General features: G+C 39.9%; 1 protein-coding gene across 2 annotated transcripts in view; it reads right to left on the bottom strand.

Annotated features, from left to right (window-relative positions):
• Positions 1-16975, bottom strand: part of cntnap2a (contactin associated protein 2a) — a 521370-nt gene extending 504395 nt beyond the window's left edge. For both annotated transcript variants that reach the window (XM_052113320.1, XM_052113321.1), the window contains exon 1: positions 16570-16975. In XM_052113320.1, the coding sequence (XP_051969280.1) occupies positions 16570-16657 (88 nt within the window). In that variant the 5' untranslated portion in view covers positions 16658-16975. The remainder of the gene's footprint in view (positions 1-16569) is intronic.
• Between the last annotated feature and the right edge of the window lie 1518 nt (positions 16976-18493).

Genomic DNA, 18493 nt, shown 5'->3' with positions numbered 1-18493 from the left:
TAATTAAGGGGGCAGCCCAAGGCATAAAATAGATTGAAATGACATAGCTTAAAATATAATTGGATAAGGGACTTGATTAAGTTTCGCCTGAAAGAAATGTTCATTATTAGTTACCAAATACATATTTCAGAGGGGTGAGTTTTAATTGTATTTCCGTCCATTACAAGTTATAGATTAATTACAGAGTTGACCTCACGAATTAAACTAAACCTTCTGCCTTATCTGTTCAGTGCACACACTTTCTCTTTGGACATGAGCTGAAACTAACACTAGTAAATTTACTTTGGTGTAATCTTTGAAAAATCAATCACAGTGGATTAAGACTCTTTAAACTATTAAGGACTAAACAACACACAGTGTAACCTTGAGTTGACTAACGATCCGTCTTCACGTTGTGCTGGAGTTCGGACACTTTTTTGTTTGATGTGGGTTTTATTTGTGGCCGAACTCTCACACAGGTATTTTGTCTTGTTTTGTTGCCTGTTGCGTGCATTGCGTGATGTTTGCTTATTTTCGTCTCTATTTTAGTCCCCTTGTGTGCGCTGTCCTGTGACAGTTTGTCTTGTTCTCTTGTCCTGTCGGATCTGTGTTTTTTGCTCCTTTTGTGATCCAGCCCGGCCCATCTGTGTGATTAGTGCACTGTACCTTGTTTTTGCCCTCCAGGGTAGTTTGTGGTTTTGGCTTTGATTTTGCTGGTAATAAACTATTTTGTTTCACTCTGTATTTGGGTCCTGCCTCTGCTAATCGTGACAGAAATGTATAAATGTAATTAAAGGTAATTACATAGTCATATTCTTGTTGCTCTACTATGAAAAGGAGCAGCAACACATACAGTCTAACAAGCTGCATGTGAGATAGATCCACCCAGGAGGTCCACATATGTAAGTGTGATAATTTATTGCTGTTTGATAGAGAAGGGGCAGAGATTTCCCTAAGGTTCCTGCTGGAGTTATTAGTGATGTATCAGAATAATAATGCAGAACTCTTTGAACTTGGTCCCATGTCTGGTTAAACATGTGTGATTGTTGAAAAACCCTATAAACTTTGAGGATGGTTGAGGAGAACTTTGACCAGAGTGCATGCAAAACAAATACTGAAAAGTCCAGAATACATTTTAAATAGCCTTAATAACCAACACTGGAATAAAAACAAAAAGAGAGCACATGGCTTTTGGATTACATAAACATGCAAAATTGATAATTGGGGAATGTGAATTAAACAACATTTGAAAACATTTGAGAAGCTGACTGTGATGAGGAGGAGGGCATGGCCGGGCCGTGATTAAGCAAGGCCAGCGCTGAATTAGCTGATCACCACCGACTTAGTCCCCGGGACTGGCGCCCCGATCTGAATCGGGTGGGGTAGAAGTGTCACGAGGAGGAGGGCGTGGCCGGGCCATGATGGAGCACAGAAGGTGCTGAATCAGCTGGTCAGCGGGAGAGCGAGATAAGGGTCGGCCGGGGATGCCGGTTGGAGAGAGAGACGCACGTGGCCGCGTTGCATGTGTGTCTGTGTCCTCATGTTTTATGTTGTTTTAAGTTAATTTATATCATTTATATTAATGTTTATGTTTATGTTTACTGTTCAGCCGGTTCCTGCTTCCTCCTTGCCCATCCTTTAACTGTTACAGTCATCTCTCTCTCCAAACGGTGTCATCGTCGGCCCCTTATCTCGCTCTCCCACTGATCAGCTGATTCAGCGCCGGCCGTGCTCTATTATGGCCCGGCCACGCCCTCCTCCTCATCACACTGAATTATTTACAGTATTACCCCAAATATTGCTCATTGTACCTTTCTGTGTTATCATGATTTTTGCCACACGTTCCTGATGAATTTAACTCTAGAGGCACTACAACTAAGTCATATACACATCATGAGTTAAATGTCAGATTATCAGTTCAACACTTAGTTTTCACCCTGTTCCTCACACAATGCTATCATTGTGTTTTGATAAGATAATTCTATCTTATCATTATTATTTGTCTTGTCATTATCTGTTTTGTGTATTAATGCTTTGGCAATATTGTATGTAAACACAATCATGCCAATAAAGTACTTTTAAATTATAAAATGTAAAATTGCATTACTCTTAAAAACCTCAACTGTCTAGGAGAAAATTTAACTTGCTTTTAACACCACACAGTGGACATTTCTTCTCCGAACTGCTGCCACATGTGTAATGAAAAACAATATAATTTTGCAAAAATGTTGCCACAGTCACATATACTCACTGAACACTTTATTAGGAACACCTGTTCACCTACTTATTCATTCAATAATCTAATCAGCCAGTCATGTGGCAACAGTGCAATGCATTAAATCATTCAGATAGGGGTCAGGAGCTTCAGTTAATGTTCACATCAACCATTGGAATGGGGAAAAATGTGCTCTTAGTGATTTCGACCATGTAATGATGGTTGGTGCCAGACGGGCTGGTTTGAGTATTTCTATAACTACTGAGTTTACTCAAGGTTCCAAAAAACATAGAAATATCCAGTTAGTGGCAGTTCTGCGCATGGAAAGGCTACGGACAAACTGGTTTGAGTTGACAGAAAGGCTACGGTAACTCAGACTCTACCCCCCCAGTACAATTGATGTTGAACATTGAGGCGAATGGGCTACAACAGCAGAAGACCATGTTGGGTACTTAATTAGGACCACATTGTTCCTAATAAACTTCTCAGTGAGTGTAATTTTCATGAGAAATTTATTACCCATTTATTACATACATTTTTAAGCTTTTTTAATGTTATTTTTATTTTTAATTTTTTCTCAAATCATCCTGCGGGCTGAACTAGGCTTCTCCATGGGCTGTTTTCAGCCTGTGGACTAAGTTTTTGATTTCCCAAACTAGCTGGAAGAATTTATTGTACAGATGTGGAACACCTCAACACTAGACCTTCCAACATTTCTAATTTCTAAACTGGAAGTTAACAAATATCATTCTGCACTACTCCCAAAAACCAAATCTTGAGGCCAACACATTGCAACACTTAAGAACAATATGCTTATAATCTTCAAAATACTCAGTGGACACTAAACAGCTTGCTGAATGCCAATTACACAAATGTATTATAATCCTGAGTGGTGGTGTTAATTATCAGGGTCTGACGAGGCATGGGATGGGATGCTGCTTGCACTTGTAAACAAACTCCATGCTTGCGTGCGTTCATTGACTGCTTGTTAAATGCCGGTGGTAATCGAGGCAGGTTTGCACGATACAACCAATGCCAACAGAGCTACAATATTGTGCAATGCAATTTTGGTCCCAAAGTTGAGTACAACCCATGTAACACATGGACCTTTACTGGTACACTAAGTGACTCTACATCTCCCATTACGACTTGCACATTTCATTTGCTAACTTACACGTCTCTAAATATACCCTGCACTGACCAAACAGGCCACTCGCTAGGGATAGATCATCAAGCATATACAAGTCAAGGAGCTCTTCTAGAATTGTGTCCCCTGTGAGAGAGACAAGCAAGGGAGTGCTGTTTACTTAGCAAATTAGTAAGATAATGCTAATGTCCAGCTACCCCGCTAGCCACCTCAGTAAATTATACGAAGCCATAAGTGGCTCTCAGACAAGCTTTCAACTGAGAGATAGTAGTGGCCTCTGTAAAAATTCACAACACATCCATCTGTTTATGTACTAAAGCCATGATAAATGTATTAGCCTACTACAGTAGTCTATATAATGATTGAGAGAGTTAATGAAAGGGGGTCTAAATAGCATGATTGGTGGAGTGGTTTGATTACCTAACTAATGTTTGTTCTGCAAAGCCTACACCATTATTAATTTTCCACCCACAATCCCACATGCAGTCGTAGGATGATGCTTAAGGCTAATGCATTAGGTTCTCAATTGGCTTTTATTCAGGAACTACAGTATATTTTATATTGGATATCAAGTTGTGATCCAACACAGTACTAAAGTTGTTTATCATACAAAATGTAAAAAATAAATCATGATATTCTTAATTATTTACATGAACTGCATAGGCCTAAAAACATGGGACATTCTTAAGATAACATGAAAATCTGTAAATTCTGTAAATGGATAAAAAAAAAGAGAGAGATTTGATTTACCAGATTAATACGTGGATCAAATAGGGCCTACTGTGCCAAATTTTATTTCAGCATTAGCCATATTAAAAAGTAACGTGAATTTGCACCAAAACACTGAAGAGCCTAAATGGACACACAACAAAAGATATGGGAAGCATTTTCTCCTCCTTTTTAAAGGTTGATAAACCTATTTATTTATCCATACTATGCAATAAATTATATGGTTAGTTACATTTTATTATTTGATTTTTCCCTGCTATTCGCAACCTTATCAGAACAGACTTGTGACTAATTTTTTATTTTGCAACCTGCCAAGCACTGCTCTAGAAATTCTGTGAGCGATACACTGTTACAAAAAAAACACATGTGAAACACTCCCCCAAACAAACTTAGAATACAAATCTAAGCAACATTTTAATGAACAGAAATTCTCCTTCGAGTCTTGGCACCATGTAACCTGTTGCTTCTTTCCAGAAAGGGCCATTTGCAACTGACATCTATAGAAGGATAATAATTCCCTGCTATAGCTGAGAGGCAGCTACAGCAAAGGCCCATTGACATTCTGAATGCAGAAGGAGAGAGTGCAGAGACTGACATTAGAGGCAAAGAAAAAAATAGAAAAGAGGCATACTCTTAAACAAGAACCAGTGCCTCTGCATAGACATGCAATCTGGAGAAGCGTAGGGGTGATTTTCTCCTGACAACCACCCACCTGAGACTTTTTCCTGAAATTTCAGGTTTTTTATAGAGACCACAATGGGGATGTAGGGGGGCATCATCATTTATAGGTGGGACATGTCCCCACCACGTTTTGCCTTGGCTATTTAAAAAGCTTTCATTAAGCATGTGTCTAATGCAGAGAAAAATCTCCAGTTCTATAGCAGGAGTTCCCATTGCGTTGGTGTGTCTTATAACTAGTTTTAACAACTAGCTTATCCTGAAAGTGTAGTAACTATGTTGCACATCCATCATTTGAACCACATTGGTTCAACAACATAGAGCTGTCGTTAATGACATTTTGCAGGGGGTGGAGTAATAACTTCAGTGAATATAAAATTATAAAGGCTCATTACATGTACACCAGAAAGCCATTTAATACGAGAAAGCTGCTGAAGACAGGAAAGCTGCATGCACTGTGTAGATACTGCACATGCGCTGCAATAGATGGGTTTCCCTCTACACCAAACTTCGGGGTTCCTCCGATGCACTTAAGCACATACGCACATGCACACTCTACAAAAATATAGAAACGGCACTTATGCGTTAACATAAACACATTAAAGCCATGTTCTCTGACAGAAACTGTGTGTGATAAATTGCTTTCCCTTAACAGCCTTTAATCCCTGCAATCAGCTGCATTCGTGTTTATGTGACGTTTCAGAACAGTTCTTTTCTGCAAAACTCTGAAATAAGACATTTTCTTAAATGCATGTAAATGTGCTCAAAGTTTTGACAGAATGAAATAGATATATGGAATGAAAGATATAGAAGCCTCAGCAAAGTGAAATGATGTCCACACAGCAAACTAACAGGGAACTGTGCTTCTAACCACAGGTAAAGGTCGATTTCGAGAAATACCAAACTGTTGAACTATGTTGGTAACGATGGAACTTGCGACTTTAGTTGGCTAAAGATGCATTTGGGAAATGCACCACAATTAGCTGATGAGTTGAAAACAAAGATCTGCTTCTCTCAAAGTGTGGTGTGACCATAAAAAGAAGATAAAAAGCCTGTGATGGACCTATATGGTGGGCTATTTTAATGCGATTACACATTCCATGGAGGAGTGCTCCTCTCTCCGGGAGGTCACATTAAATGTTTTACTGTGACATTGCATTCAATGAAACAAGGTGTCAGGAGCACACCAAAAACCTTATTATTGAAAGCGATTCATTTTTTTGGTCGTTTAAAAAAGGGGGTTCCTAAGTTTCGCAAATTTTCATGATGTCCCCCCAAACTGTCCCCACCACTTTTTACAACAAAGAGATTACCCTGCAATCACAGGAAGAGACAGTGCAACCTTGAAACACACAGACAGCACTTTTCTTTCTCTGTGTGCTGTTTGCTTTGATTTGTTGATGGTGAGTACTTGGAAGTCCTGTTCTATCCCAGCACTGGCATTAAAACAAAGAATTGCAAGGGTCACAGAGCTACACAGCATAGTGCAATAGTAATTATTCCATAGAATAATTAATGAGTTTGAGGATAGATCACAAAATAGTGACAAGAAAGAAAAAGATCTGTACCATTTTTCAGATGTCTGACACATATTACTCAATGAAATGAAGAACAGATGCAGCCCGTGAAAAAGCAAGATCAGACAGCGACTCAAATTTACAAGATATGAACTTCTGTTGGGGAATCAATATAAATTAATTTAATCCAATCAAATATTTAGAGGAGCAGAGTTATCTACTGTTAAATGTATCCTGTCATTGGTCTGGGTACTTGATACATCCAGACATTTTTTAAAAGCTGCAAATTGATTAATTCTGCAAAGAATGAGGACAAATAAGCTGTGATAAGAGGAAATTAGATTTTCATTTTTGATCCAATCAGTTCTCATGTCTTGCTCTCTAAGAGCTTAGATGAGCACTCTGTAAAACTTCTAATTTAAAAGTTAAAAAATGTGTCACCCACACATGACCGTGTGAGATATGAATTTAAAATGTGATCTTTACAGATACTTGGGAAACTACCATGCATTGCATCCAAGCTTATCTAAAATTCTCCTCTTTATGCAAGTCAGTGAAAGTTTTATGTATTTCAAAGTGCCCAATGTGAAAGCTTAGAAAAAGCATTTTTCAAGCAGTGATTTGATGTGCCCTATTAATATGCAGCTAAAAAAATGCATAAAGTCAGTCTATGTTAAAAATTTAAAGTTTAAATATTCTTAAAATTTTTATCTTTTATTCTTCAATTTCAGGTATGTTTTTGTATTGGTAACTACCATGAGGATAATCATAAAAGACTAGAAATGCAAATAATGGCTAATCATATGCCCACACAGAGAATAACAAGAGAAAGATGGTGGCTTTAGGTGTCTGAAGCTTGACGTGATTTTAAATGTTGCAGTTTTAATACAATACAGAGCTTGGCACGATGCTCCAACACAATGATATGGATAATCTCCTTCTGAACACTCAGATTATGATTGTGAAAATGAGGCTGCATATTTCCCAGAGGTATAGGACTGTGTTTCGCATATGAACACAGCCACAGCATGACAAATTCCTCACTATACAAACACAATCTCTCCTCTTGCTTTCTGTTCCCTAAACAAACTCACACACATTCAGTCATTCTTCTCGTTCTCTGACATTTCTACCAATTCCCATCATCAACATTTCAGACCACAGTAATCCAAAGTCATTATAAGAGAGCGGACCATTAAACCCCGGTGGAAATTTTGTAGTAGATGTTAATGGTGAGTACAGAATGAAACAGACCCATCACTCTGTGCAGGATTTGACCTGCATTCCTGTGGTGGAATAAATTCTGCAGAAATAATAGCCAGACAGCACAAGAGCACAACGTAGCATAGCCCCGCTCTATTGCCCTGCCTTACCCTGTCCTGCCCATGGGTTTGAATGATTCCAATCTATGTTTAGTAAAGAAACACCTGTTTTTTTTAGATAGTTCTGGCAACTAGAGCCTTGCAAATAGCCTGTTGAAAGTTGCATTATTTAATTCATCATTCACAACTGGGATTGTGTATGGATCACAATGTACTGAATGTATCTCATTCCATTCTACCGTTGTCAAGAGGTCAGTTTTAGAGGTCAGTTTTATTTGTATAGTGTTTTTGTTTCATAGCAGCTTTACAGAAAATCTTTCCTTAATGTCTCAAAGCCCTCAGTGAGCAAGCCAAAGCTCACTGTGGCAAAGAAACAAAACTCCATACGATTTTTACTTAGTGGATGGAGAGTGTATTGTTTGGTTGAGCTAGCAGTTAACATGTTGAACTCAAGGCGACAGGGTTTTGGCTGGTTCGCTTTGTTCCCTCCATCGGGGAATGGAGGTTACATACGTAATCTAGACGTTCCCCTTCTGTCACTCTCTCCACGTTGTGTCGGAGAAGCGACACTAGGGGTCCCACTTAAATCATGCCATGCGCTGGGCTGTGTACATGAACTGCTGATACAGAAGCAGGCAGGTATTCTTACGTGTAAACACGACCAGGTGTATCAGGCTGCACGTACCCTTCACCAATGCCCCATTAAAGTCATTAGAATCCTTCTGGTTACCCTAGTGAGGTGATGCCAACCTGGGAACGGGTCAAGCCTGGCTGGGCCTCTTTTCTCTCTATGTTTCTCACATAGAGTAATCACGGCCAGGGCCATTACATGCATTGAGGGAAGGAGGTCTTACCCAGTTTCCTATTCTTTCAGGGGGAGAAGACCCTGCGGAGACCACACGACTTGAGATGACGGGCGAGTTGTGACATGTGGTGGGAGCGCACTCCGCCTTGGCGATTTATGTACACCACCACTGCGGTGCTGTCTGACCTGACCAGGACATGTTTGTCCCAAACTAGGGGGAGAAACTTCCTCAGGGCAAAGAAAACAGTTAGCAACTCTAGGCAGTTGATGTGCCAGCACAGCGGGGCCCCTTTCCAACGGCCCGCGGCTGTGTGCCCGTTGCACACGGCACCCAAACCCGATCTGCAGGCGTCGGTCATGACCAGGACGCGTCGGGACACCTGCTGCAAGGGTACTCCTGCCCGCAGGAAGCAGAGGTCTGTCCAGGGTTTGAGTGTCTGGCGGCTGGCGGTGGTGATCATCACATGGTGTGTGCCGTGGTGCCATGCTCGTCTCGGGACTCGAGTCTGAAGCCAGTGCTGAAGTGGTCTCATATGCATCAACCCCAGCAGCGCGACCGCCGCGGAGAATGCCATATACCCCAGGGACCTTTGGAAAGGTTTTAAAGGGACCATTGTGCCTGGCTTGAAGGAAGCAAGGCATTTCAGCACCGACTGCACACGCTCGTTGGTGAGACGTGCTGACATTGTGACTGAGTCAAACTCCATACCGAGAAAAGAGATGCTCTGAAACGGGGCGAGCTTGCTCTTTTTCCAGTTGACCTGAAGTCCCAAACGGCTGAGGTGCCTGTGCACCTGGTCTCTGTGCACGCATAGTAACTCTCGTGAGGGGGCCAGGATGAGCCAATCGTCGAGGTAATTGAGACCGGCTTCTCGGAGCGGGGCAAGAGCTGCCTTTGCGACTTTCGTGAAGATGTGAGAGGACAGAGACAGGCCGAAGGGGAGGACTTTGTTCTGATATGCCTGGCCGTCGAACGCGAACCGTAGGAAGGGTCGATGTCACGGTAGAATCGAGACGTGAAAGTACGCGTCCTTCGGTCGTAAGCCGCTGCCTTTCTTGGGTACAATGAAGTAAGGGCTGTAGAAACCCTTCTTCATTTCGGTTGGAGGGACAGACCCTATTGCGTCTTTGAGTAAAAGAGTAGCGATTTCCAACCGCAGGGAATTGGCATGTTCGCGGTGTACTGCGGAAAAACGGACACCCGCGAAGGGCGAGTCGAATGGGCAGAGTCGTCAAATGGTGTCGCCGAATGGACAGAGCTGGGAGATGGGAGCATTTGAGAAAGCGTGCTTTGTCTACCTCCTGTACTGCGACCAGGTCCAGTCCATGTGTTACGTTTCCGGACCATGATGGTGGCCATTGCCTGTTCGAGTGTAGTTCCTGTGGCACGTCAAGAACAGGATTTTTAATTGCCTTTGCCCGGTGGACTTGCAGGAGGGGGCCATGGCGTGCAGGGCGGACCGTTCCACCGCCGAGGTTAGCGAGAGCGGAGGAGCGAGGAAGCTCGGCTTAGAACATAGAAGACCTCTGTGCGTCAGGCTCAGACTGGGCGAGGAGACCCGAAGTTGGCGGCCCAGGCGAGTTATCAGCATCAGATGCCGCTGTAACGCTCTCCGATGCAGTGGTGATGTCGTCATCCAATGTCCGGGAGCTCAAGGAACTGGACGGCCGGCCGTTAAGCGGACCGCATTCATCCTGAGCTCGGGGGAAGCAAGCAAAACAGAGCCCGTCATTATCCCCAAATCGTCTTCATTGCCCACGGCACCTGCCCCAATCCCGTAGGAAGGAGGCGAGGTGCAGGGGGCGGCTGAAGTGGCTTTCTCTCATTACAAAAGAAATCAGAGATCGCAACACTGCCACGGCTATGTTCTCACACTGAAAACATAACCCATTGGAGAGAATGCTCATCCTGAGCTCAGACGGAAACAAGCAAGCGTGCCGGGGAGGTGGAGGGTTTCGAGGGGATTTTACCCGGCGAAACGGAGCCCGTTATTATCCCCAGATCGTCTTCATCGCCCGCGGCGCCTGCCCCAATCCCGTAGGAAGGAGGCGAGGCACGGGGGGCGGCTGTAGTGGCTTTCTCTAATTACAAAAGAAAGCCGCGACCGCAATGCTGTCATGGCTATGTTCTCGCACTGAAAACATAGACCATTCATAAAAACGCTGCCTGCGTGTGATCGCAGCCCAGGTACGCGAGGCAGTTTTTATGACCGTCAGAGGTGGGGAGAAATCAACCACATCCAGAAACTACACAGGGGCGGAAAAATGTCTTTAAAAAGACATTTTACGTTCAACACTGCTGTGTTTTGCTCTTTTTAGAGGAAATTACTCTTTTAAATAAAATCACTCTTTATAGAATAACTCTTTCGAGTTGTCTGCGTTGTCAAAGCGCCCAGGGGCAACAATGCACAGCCGTGCAAGAAGGAGAAAACTGCTGCTATGTGCCGTCAATCCAATAGCATGCAGAGCATCAGAGGAATAAACAGGAACTGGTGTGTGTGACTCGCAGCAGACTGCATGCACGACCATCGGCTCCAAAGAAATTTTCTGAATGAACTCCCATATTTGCCCGCTTAAATACCCGTATGTCCGGGGGCGTGGTATGCAAATACTGTCTGCCAACTTTTCATTGGCCTTTTTTTTCATAAGTCAGAGTCATATTTCGGCGCTCAAGAGAGACAGTTTTATTTTTTATAATATTTTTAAGCATGCTTACGCATCATGAATGTGCGAACAAACCTTGCATTTCTTGAATGCAAGAAGATGGAGGGATATATCTGAGGCCTATCAAATAAAAAATTTGAGGACAAACTAATAATGAAAGTGACATTATTTTATTATATTTCAAAATTAAGTGAAATGGCAAATAATATTGCATACTTTGTCCTAATGTAACGCTCATTCTACAGTACGCCATTGATTTTGAGTAGGATGCAGATCCCAGTAAATTTACCGATATTAACAACAGTAATGTTATCTATGACATCTATGAAATGTTAACACCTAATTTATGTGGCTAATTTATTCTGACAGTTGTTACTCTCTTTTCATCAAGTTTTTATTGATTCAAATTCAGTCTTCTCTTGGAATGTCTAAAGGCAACCAAAACCAGTAATAATTAATTAAATGTATTATCAATATTTATTATCAATTATATTTTAGCCTATTTATTTTAGGATTTAGGCATTTCTATATCATCTTTTTTTTTTTTTTTTTTTTTTAAATGAGTGCATTTTGACTTGTGAAAATGTATCTTTTTTTGTTTCTTTTTATATTTTTAACAGTGGTATTTGTAATAAGACCATGGTATACACATGGAAGCATGGATGTTCACTACCATGGTTTGATGTAACATGACTTCTATAAAACAAACTATGGCATTTTCATAATTATAAACAGTATGTCTACCATAAACACATTTAAAACATTTTTTAAAACAAAATATAAACATTTATTAGTAAAAAAACAATTATTATATTCCCTTGCCCTCATAATGTAGCCTATTACAATAGAGTGGAAGTGATAAGATCAAATCTGTTTGTGGCTAAAGTTAATTTAGTGTTACTGTAGTAAATTCCAGGGTGGTGATGTGTGAAAAGACTTGTTATTTGTGCACGTCACAGTTTTTTTTTCTTTTTCATCTTGTCAATCCTATTTATGTTGGGCAGTTTAATTTAGTTTTAAACTAGTTTACTCGCCGATTATGTGCAGCAGTGTTGACATTCTTTGGGAAGTCAACCTGATTGGTTTACTTGTGGTCATCACTGCACATTTAAAAAAAAATGCAAAATGAATTAAATCAGTAACTGGGTGTGTTTAAAAAAAAGCCCCAGAAAATCTAGGAGAAATTAGTCAAGGTCTAGGTAAAAGTAAAAAGATATATACAACTGCAAACATTGATATTGGATTAATAATGCATTTGGTGCAAATAAATGTTGACTACATTGGGAGACTGTTTTTAATTTTGGCAGGGAATGTACTGTATATACAGTGGTATGTCCATGCCAGTAGAGAGTGCTTTCCCTTTATTGGTGGTCTGCTTCAAGAGACAAGCACAAGAGCACTCAGAGTACAGCAGCCACTGTGCTATTAGATGAAAAGCTCACTACTGTGTCTAGAGCCTAAAGTCGTAACATTGTCCCCTTGCCTGGAAAAAATGGAGAGGAACTGGATGTGTGTGTGTGCTTGAATACTTGTATACTGTATGTGTGTGGGGAGAGAGAGAGAGAGAGAGAGAGAGAGAGAGAGAGAGAGAGAGAGAGAGAGAGAGAGAATATGTCTGTAAATAAGAGACAGTGTCAGACAGACAGCAAGGAATTGTGTGTTTGTGTGTGTCATTCACAATATCTTAGGCTGGGAAGAAGTACTGTAGGTTCTGTCTTCGCTCTTAGTCGATCAGACAGCTCAGGTCTGGCAAACGAAATATTTTTCACCTGTTAAATGTTCAAAAAATGTCAGTGGAACTCCTTACAGATTTTAAACCTACAATGATTAGTTAACTGTGAGCTGGATGCTGTTAGAAAACACTGGCTGTCAAAATACAATGCATGAATCACCCAACAAAACCTCTAAAACATCATTCATCCATCGCAAGGGAAAACAAAATGTTTTTGCAATGAAACAGTGATTTTGTGATCAGTTCCTATAAACAACGGCATTTGTCAAATATTGAACATGAAGATATACTACAATGCAAAGATAAAATGAATGCCCCTGTCTGATTCAGCTGATAGCTGCATGTTACTGACAAGGGAGAGCAACAGCAGATATAGAGAGAAAGTTAGGTGGTACAGTATAAATGATAATCAATGGCAAGATACCATTGAATTTCAGTGGGGGTGGGGGGTCTCTTAACTGGTCAATATCCAAATGTCTTGATAATCACAAACATTGAATTGTTTAATGTCATAAGGTCAGCATAAACCAAGAAATTACTTGGAGAGAATATAAAAAAGTCCTGTCATTGCTTAATAGCCAATTTACTTACTGAAATTAATGGGATAGTTCTTCCAAAAATGAAAATTCTCTAATCATTTACTCACCCTCATGCCATCACATATGTGTATAACTTTATTTCTTCTGCTGACAAACAAAGATTTTTAGAAAAATATTTCAGCTCTGTAGGTCCATACAATGCAAGTGAATAGCGACCAGAACTTAAAGGCAAAAAGCATATTAAGGCAACATAAATGTAATCCATATGACTGGTTAAATACATATCTTCAGAAGCAAATTAATAGGTGTGTCTAAGAAACAGATTAATATTTAAGTCCTTTTTTACTATAAATCTCCACTTTCACTTTCACAATCTTCTTTTATTTTTGAATTTATGGTAAAAAAAGGACATAATATTGTCATATAATTTCTTAATACATGCATATAACCTCAACCTGAGAGTAATTTTTGGGTGAACTATCCCAAGGGAATGAATCCCTCAGAAGCAACCCACAGACTTCAGTTATAATTTTCTTTTATGTGGAAAAGTCATGGCATAGGAACAGCTCACCAAAACAAAAATGAAGATATATTTTTATATATTTGTTTTTGGGGATTACAAACTTTAGATTTACACAGTAAATTTGCTTTAACATGGAGACTTGCACATAAACAGACTTGTTCCTTCTCTGTGTTTTGTAAGGACAAGCAAATTGCCTTGAACTCAGGTGTCCAAGCATTACTTCCTGAGGCAGCAGTCTTGTTTTCCCATAGGGTGTGCAACTAAGGCACTGAACCAGACGATTGGGTTTAATTTCAATGTTTTGAAAGCATTGTATTGCACAGTAATGATCAGTTGTAATTGCTATGCTTTTGCAAGCCCTCAAATAAAGGAGTTGTTTTGTTGATTATGGTAACAAAGAAAACTGTCTTCAGTTCTAAGTAATTGCTGCTCAATGATAGAACAGCAGTATTACGGTAAAATACAGTGGGATGACACCATCTATAAATTGTATTTTAAAAGAGCCCCAATGGAAATTTTAAAAGAGCCCCAATGGAAATCTCCATTAATAACACTGTGAAAAGGCTGCATTCCTGAAAATATTTCTTGTCTAAAACAATACACTGTAAAAAATTTATTTGTTCAATAGGTTCAAATTTGTGCTTAATAATGCGGCAACATCTAAATTAACTTGTCAAAAATCATGTTACTAAATTAACCTGACAACATCAGATTACTAAATTAGATAGAATAGCTCCTTAAGATAACAACTGCACATTTTAACTTTCAACAGTGTATATTCTAAACGTTTGGCCCTGGAGAACTTCCACAATGGCATCCTCACATACGACTAAAATAACTTTGTTCTGATCAGGTCAGTGAGCTGTCACTTTGCCTCTCTATGCCTTCTATGAAGAGCGCCAGATATGACGGCAATCAGTGCTGGTTGTGTGTGGGATGAGATTAATGAAATGACCACAATCTTAACCATTATCCAGACTAATTAAGATACAAATGATTGTTCTTTTTAACCTTGTGACCACTGTGCTGAAATTATATTTTCAGATAGCTATACTAAGAGAAAATTAGATGAACAATAAAGGAGCTCTATCTAACTCTGCGTCTCAGCAGCCGCTTTATAACCCAAATCAATCTAGTTACTTTTCTTTTTCAGACTCCTGGGAAGTCACAGGGTGGCAGATGTTTATATCCCCACATATAGCCACAAAACAGGAAAGACATTTCTTTAAAATACTATTTGAGTAAATTATCTGATGATGAATCATTGCTTGGCACTTTTGGCCATTTTTTAAACAAAATTTAAATAAAGTAAATCTTGGCTGCTTATATTTTTGTCCATTATATTATTAAATATTCTCAGGTCTTAATTTGAATATGCCTGGCTACCTGTACTTGCACATTTAAACAATAATTTATTAAGTGTGTTTTATTATCAATATTGATATTATTAGACATTCATAATTTCTCACAGCTGAAAAAGTGTTGACTATGTGGTGCTTTAGCAAAAACATGGATTTTACATTATAAGGCCTTCCATCCAATTATTTCTAGAACCAATTTATCCTTTACTCAATTGATTTTTCCAGTGCTAACTCTTAAGGCAATTAACCAAGTAATTAAATAATGTAGTGACATTAAATCAGTGGGCGCTTCAGACAAGAAAGCTTTGCCTAATCACACATCATACAGTTGCCAAGAACATAAAACTAAATCAAATGTATCTTAAACCACTTTTTTATTTTTTATAAAATATAAAATATACATGTTTTCTAATTCAAAAAGGAATATTAAATATTTATTATTCTGCAAATTATTCACCAATAAACAGCTTTATTGAGGTGAATAAACATTAAAGTTAACATTTTATTTCTAAAGTCTCAAAGTTTCATTAAATCCTTTTTATAATTAATGATCAAAAGGTGTTTAGTATTAGGCTATATGACCTAATAATGTCTGTTAATGTTATTAATGAACGTCACTGTGAAATGTTGTCATGGTTTTTAAACATAGTAGATGTTATGTCAAGACGTAAAGTTTACGGCACATTCATGAGGTGATACACCACAGAGAGAGTAAATACTTCCGGCTGAAAGAACTTCTTTGACTGTTGCGTCAAGCTGTTTTCCGAGCGTCTCACTTGCGTCAAGTTAAAAAGAACTTCAGTTGTTAAAAGCGCGTCTCGAGACACCTGCGTTCTTCTCTTGTTGTAGCGCTGCTTGTTTTAACGCAAGACCACGTTCGGTGTGAACAGCCACAAACATCCTGATACTGTATACTAAAAATATTAATACTTCAACTTGTCCGCTGTTCCTTACCTTCATAGCCTATAGCTCTTCCACCGGACTGATTAGGGGTAAACTGTGGTTGAAATACTGATACTTATTTATTACTTATTTATTTAATACTTAGAATGGTTTTAAGTCTTAATTTGGGTTAAAATGCCATGCACGCCACCGAGATATCTGTCATTACTTGTCAAGGGTTGGTCCTTGCACGGTCAGTCTGAAATGGAATGCAATATCATGCATTCAACGCAAAGCCTTTAATCGTGAAAATAAAGCAAGGTGTTTCAAAGTAATGCAACGGTTACTGGAATAAATGCAGCCCGACTTATTCACTCGTGCACACCAGCGTGTCAGCTCTGGTGCCATGTCTACCAAATGCCCTAAAACTGCAAAATAGGCACGTAGCACGATGCAATGTATAAGATTCAACTTACGGGATGATGGAAAAGCTGCCTGAGAGATGCTGAGGTGACTAAAAATCCACAGCAAGAGCTTCAACCCGGTCCTGATGGGTCGCTGCATCTTTGCGTACTGCGCTGCTGAGATATGAGCGGAGATGTGCGCGCCTTCACAGTTACTTTTCCTCCTAGTGCCACAACCTCCGCTGCACTGCACGGTCCGGATGAGCAGTTCCACAGAACGAAGCCTCTAGATGAGGAGACGCCGCACTAACCGACGCTTCTCGGCAGTGCTACTCGGTGATAATATATTTAAAAGCAACGATTAGACATTTAAACAACAAAAGACTTCGGAGGAGCACTTTATCGTAGTATTTCAAGCCATGTCTTTGCGTAGAGCGATGCGAGTCGCGTTGTGTTCAGCACCATCTGATTGATGCTTGTTTCGCGGAGGTCGCTGTCCAGGTGCTGAAGTTTCAACACACAGCGCTTGCTTGTCCCGGAGCCTTGTCCATATAAATATAGAACCCCCTCTCCTTTGCGTTGGTACAATCCACCAAACAGTGGAGCAACCCTCGCGGGATAGGGGCCATAGCTTTGAGCGCCTTCTCAGTGTTAGCAGAGAATAGAACAGTTTGAATGAGATTTCCTATGTGTTTTTAAACATGTTGGACATGGTGTACACTCAAATTATAGTGGTGGTCATACAAGTTGAAGTAATCTTGTAGGCTATAAATATCATTGCACAGATAACAAAATAGCAAACCATGTGGTATCAGTGAACAAATAATTGTTTCTCAGAAGTTACTTCACCCATACAGAAATCTGAAAATGTGTGTGTGTGTGTGTGTGTGTGTGTGTGTGTGTGTGTGTGTGTGTGTGTGTGTGTGTGAGAGAGAGAGAGAGAGAGCATGTATTTATCAGTTTGTGGGGACCAAATGTCCCCATAAGGATAGTAAAACCCGAAATTTTTGACCTTGTGGGGACATTTTGTCGGTCCCCATGAGGAAAACAGCTTATAAATCATACTAAATTATGTTTTTTGAAAATGTAAAAATGCAGAAAGTTTTCTGTGGGGGTTAGGTTTAGGGGTAGGGTTAGGTTTAGGGGATAGAATATAAAGTTTGTACAGTATAAAAACCATTATGTCTATGGAAAGTCCCCATAAAACATGGAAACACAACATGTGTGTGTGTGTGTGTGTGTGTGTGTGTGTGTGTGTGTGTGTGTGTGTGTGTGTGTGTGTGTGTGTGTGTGTGTGTGTGTGTGTGTGAGCATGTATTTATCAGTTTGTGGGGACCAAATGTCCCCATAAGGATAGTAAAACCCGAAATTTTTGACCTTGTGGGGACATTTTGTCGGTTCCCATGAGGAAAACAGCTTATAAATCATACTAAATTATGTTTTTTGAAAATGTAAAAATGCAGAAAGTTTTCTGTGGGGGTTAGGTTTAGGGGTAGGGTTAGGTTTAGGGGATAGAATATAAAGTTTGTACAGTATAAAAACCATTATGTCTATGGAAAGTCCCCATAAAACATGGAAACACAACAAGTGTGTGTGTGTGTGTGTGTGTGTGTGTGTGTGTGTGTGTGTGTGTGTGTGTGTGTGTGAGCATGTATTTATCAGTTTGTGGGGACCAAATGTCCCCATAAGGATAGTAAAACCCGAAATTTTTGACCTTGTGGGGACATTTTGTCGGTTCCCATGAGGAAAACAGCTTATAAATCATACTAAATTATGTTTTTTGAAAATTTAAAAATGCAGAAAGTTTTCTGTGAGGGTTAGGTTTAGGGGTAGGGTTAGGTTTAGGGGATAGAATATAAAGTTTGTACAGTATAAAAACCATTATGTCTATGGAAAGTCCCCATAAAACATGGAAACACAACAAGTGTGTGTGTGTGTGTGTGTGTGTGTGTGTGTGTGTGTGTGTGTGTGTGTGTGTGTGTGTGTGTGTTGTAGA

This window comes from Xyrauchen texanus, chromosome 41, assembly GCF_025860055.1.
Source record: "Xyrauchen texanus isolate HMW12.3.18 chromosome 41, RBS_HiC_50CHRs, whole genome shotgun sequence".
NCBI classification, from domain to species: domain Eukaryota; kingdom Metazoa; phylum Chordata; class Actinopteri; order Cypriniformes; family Catostomidae; genus Xyrauchen; species Xyrauchen texanus.
This window is presented reverse-complemented; position numbering and strand designations above follow the sequence as displayed.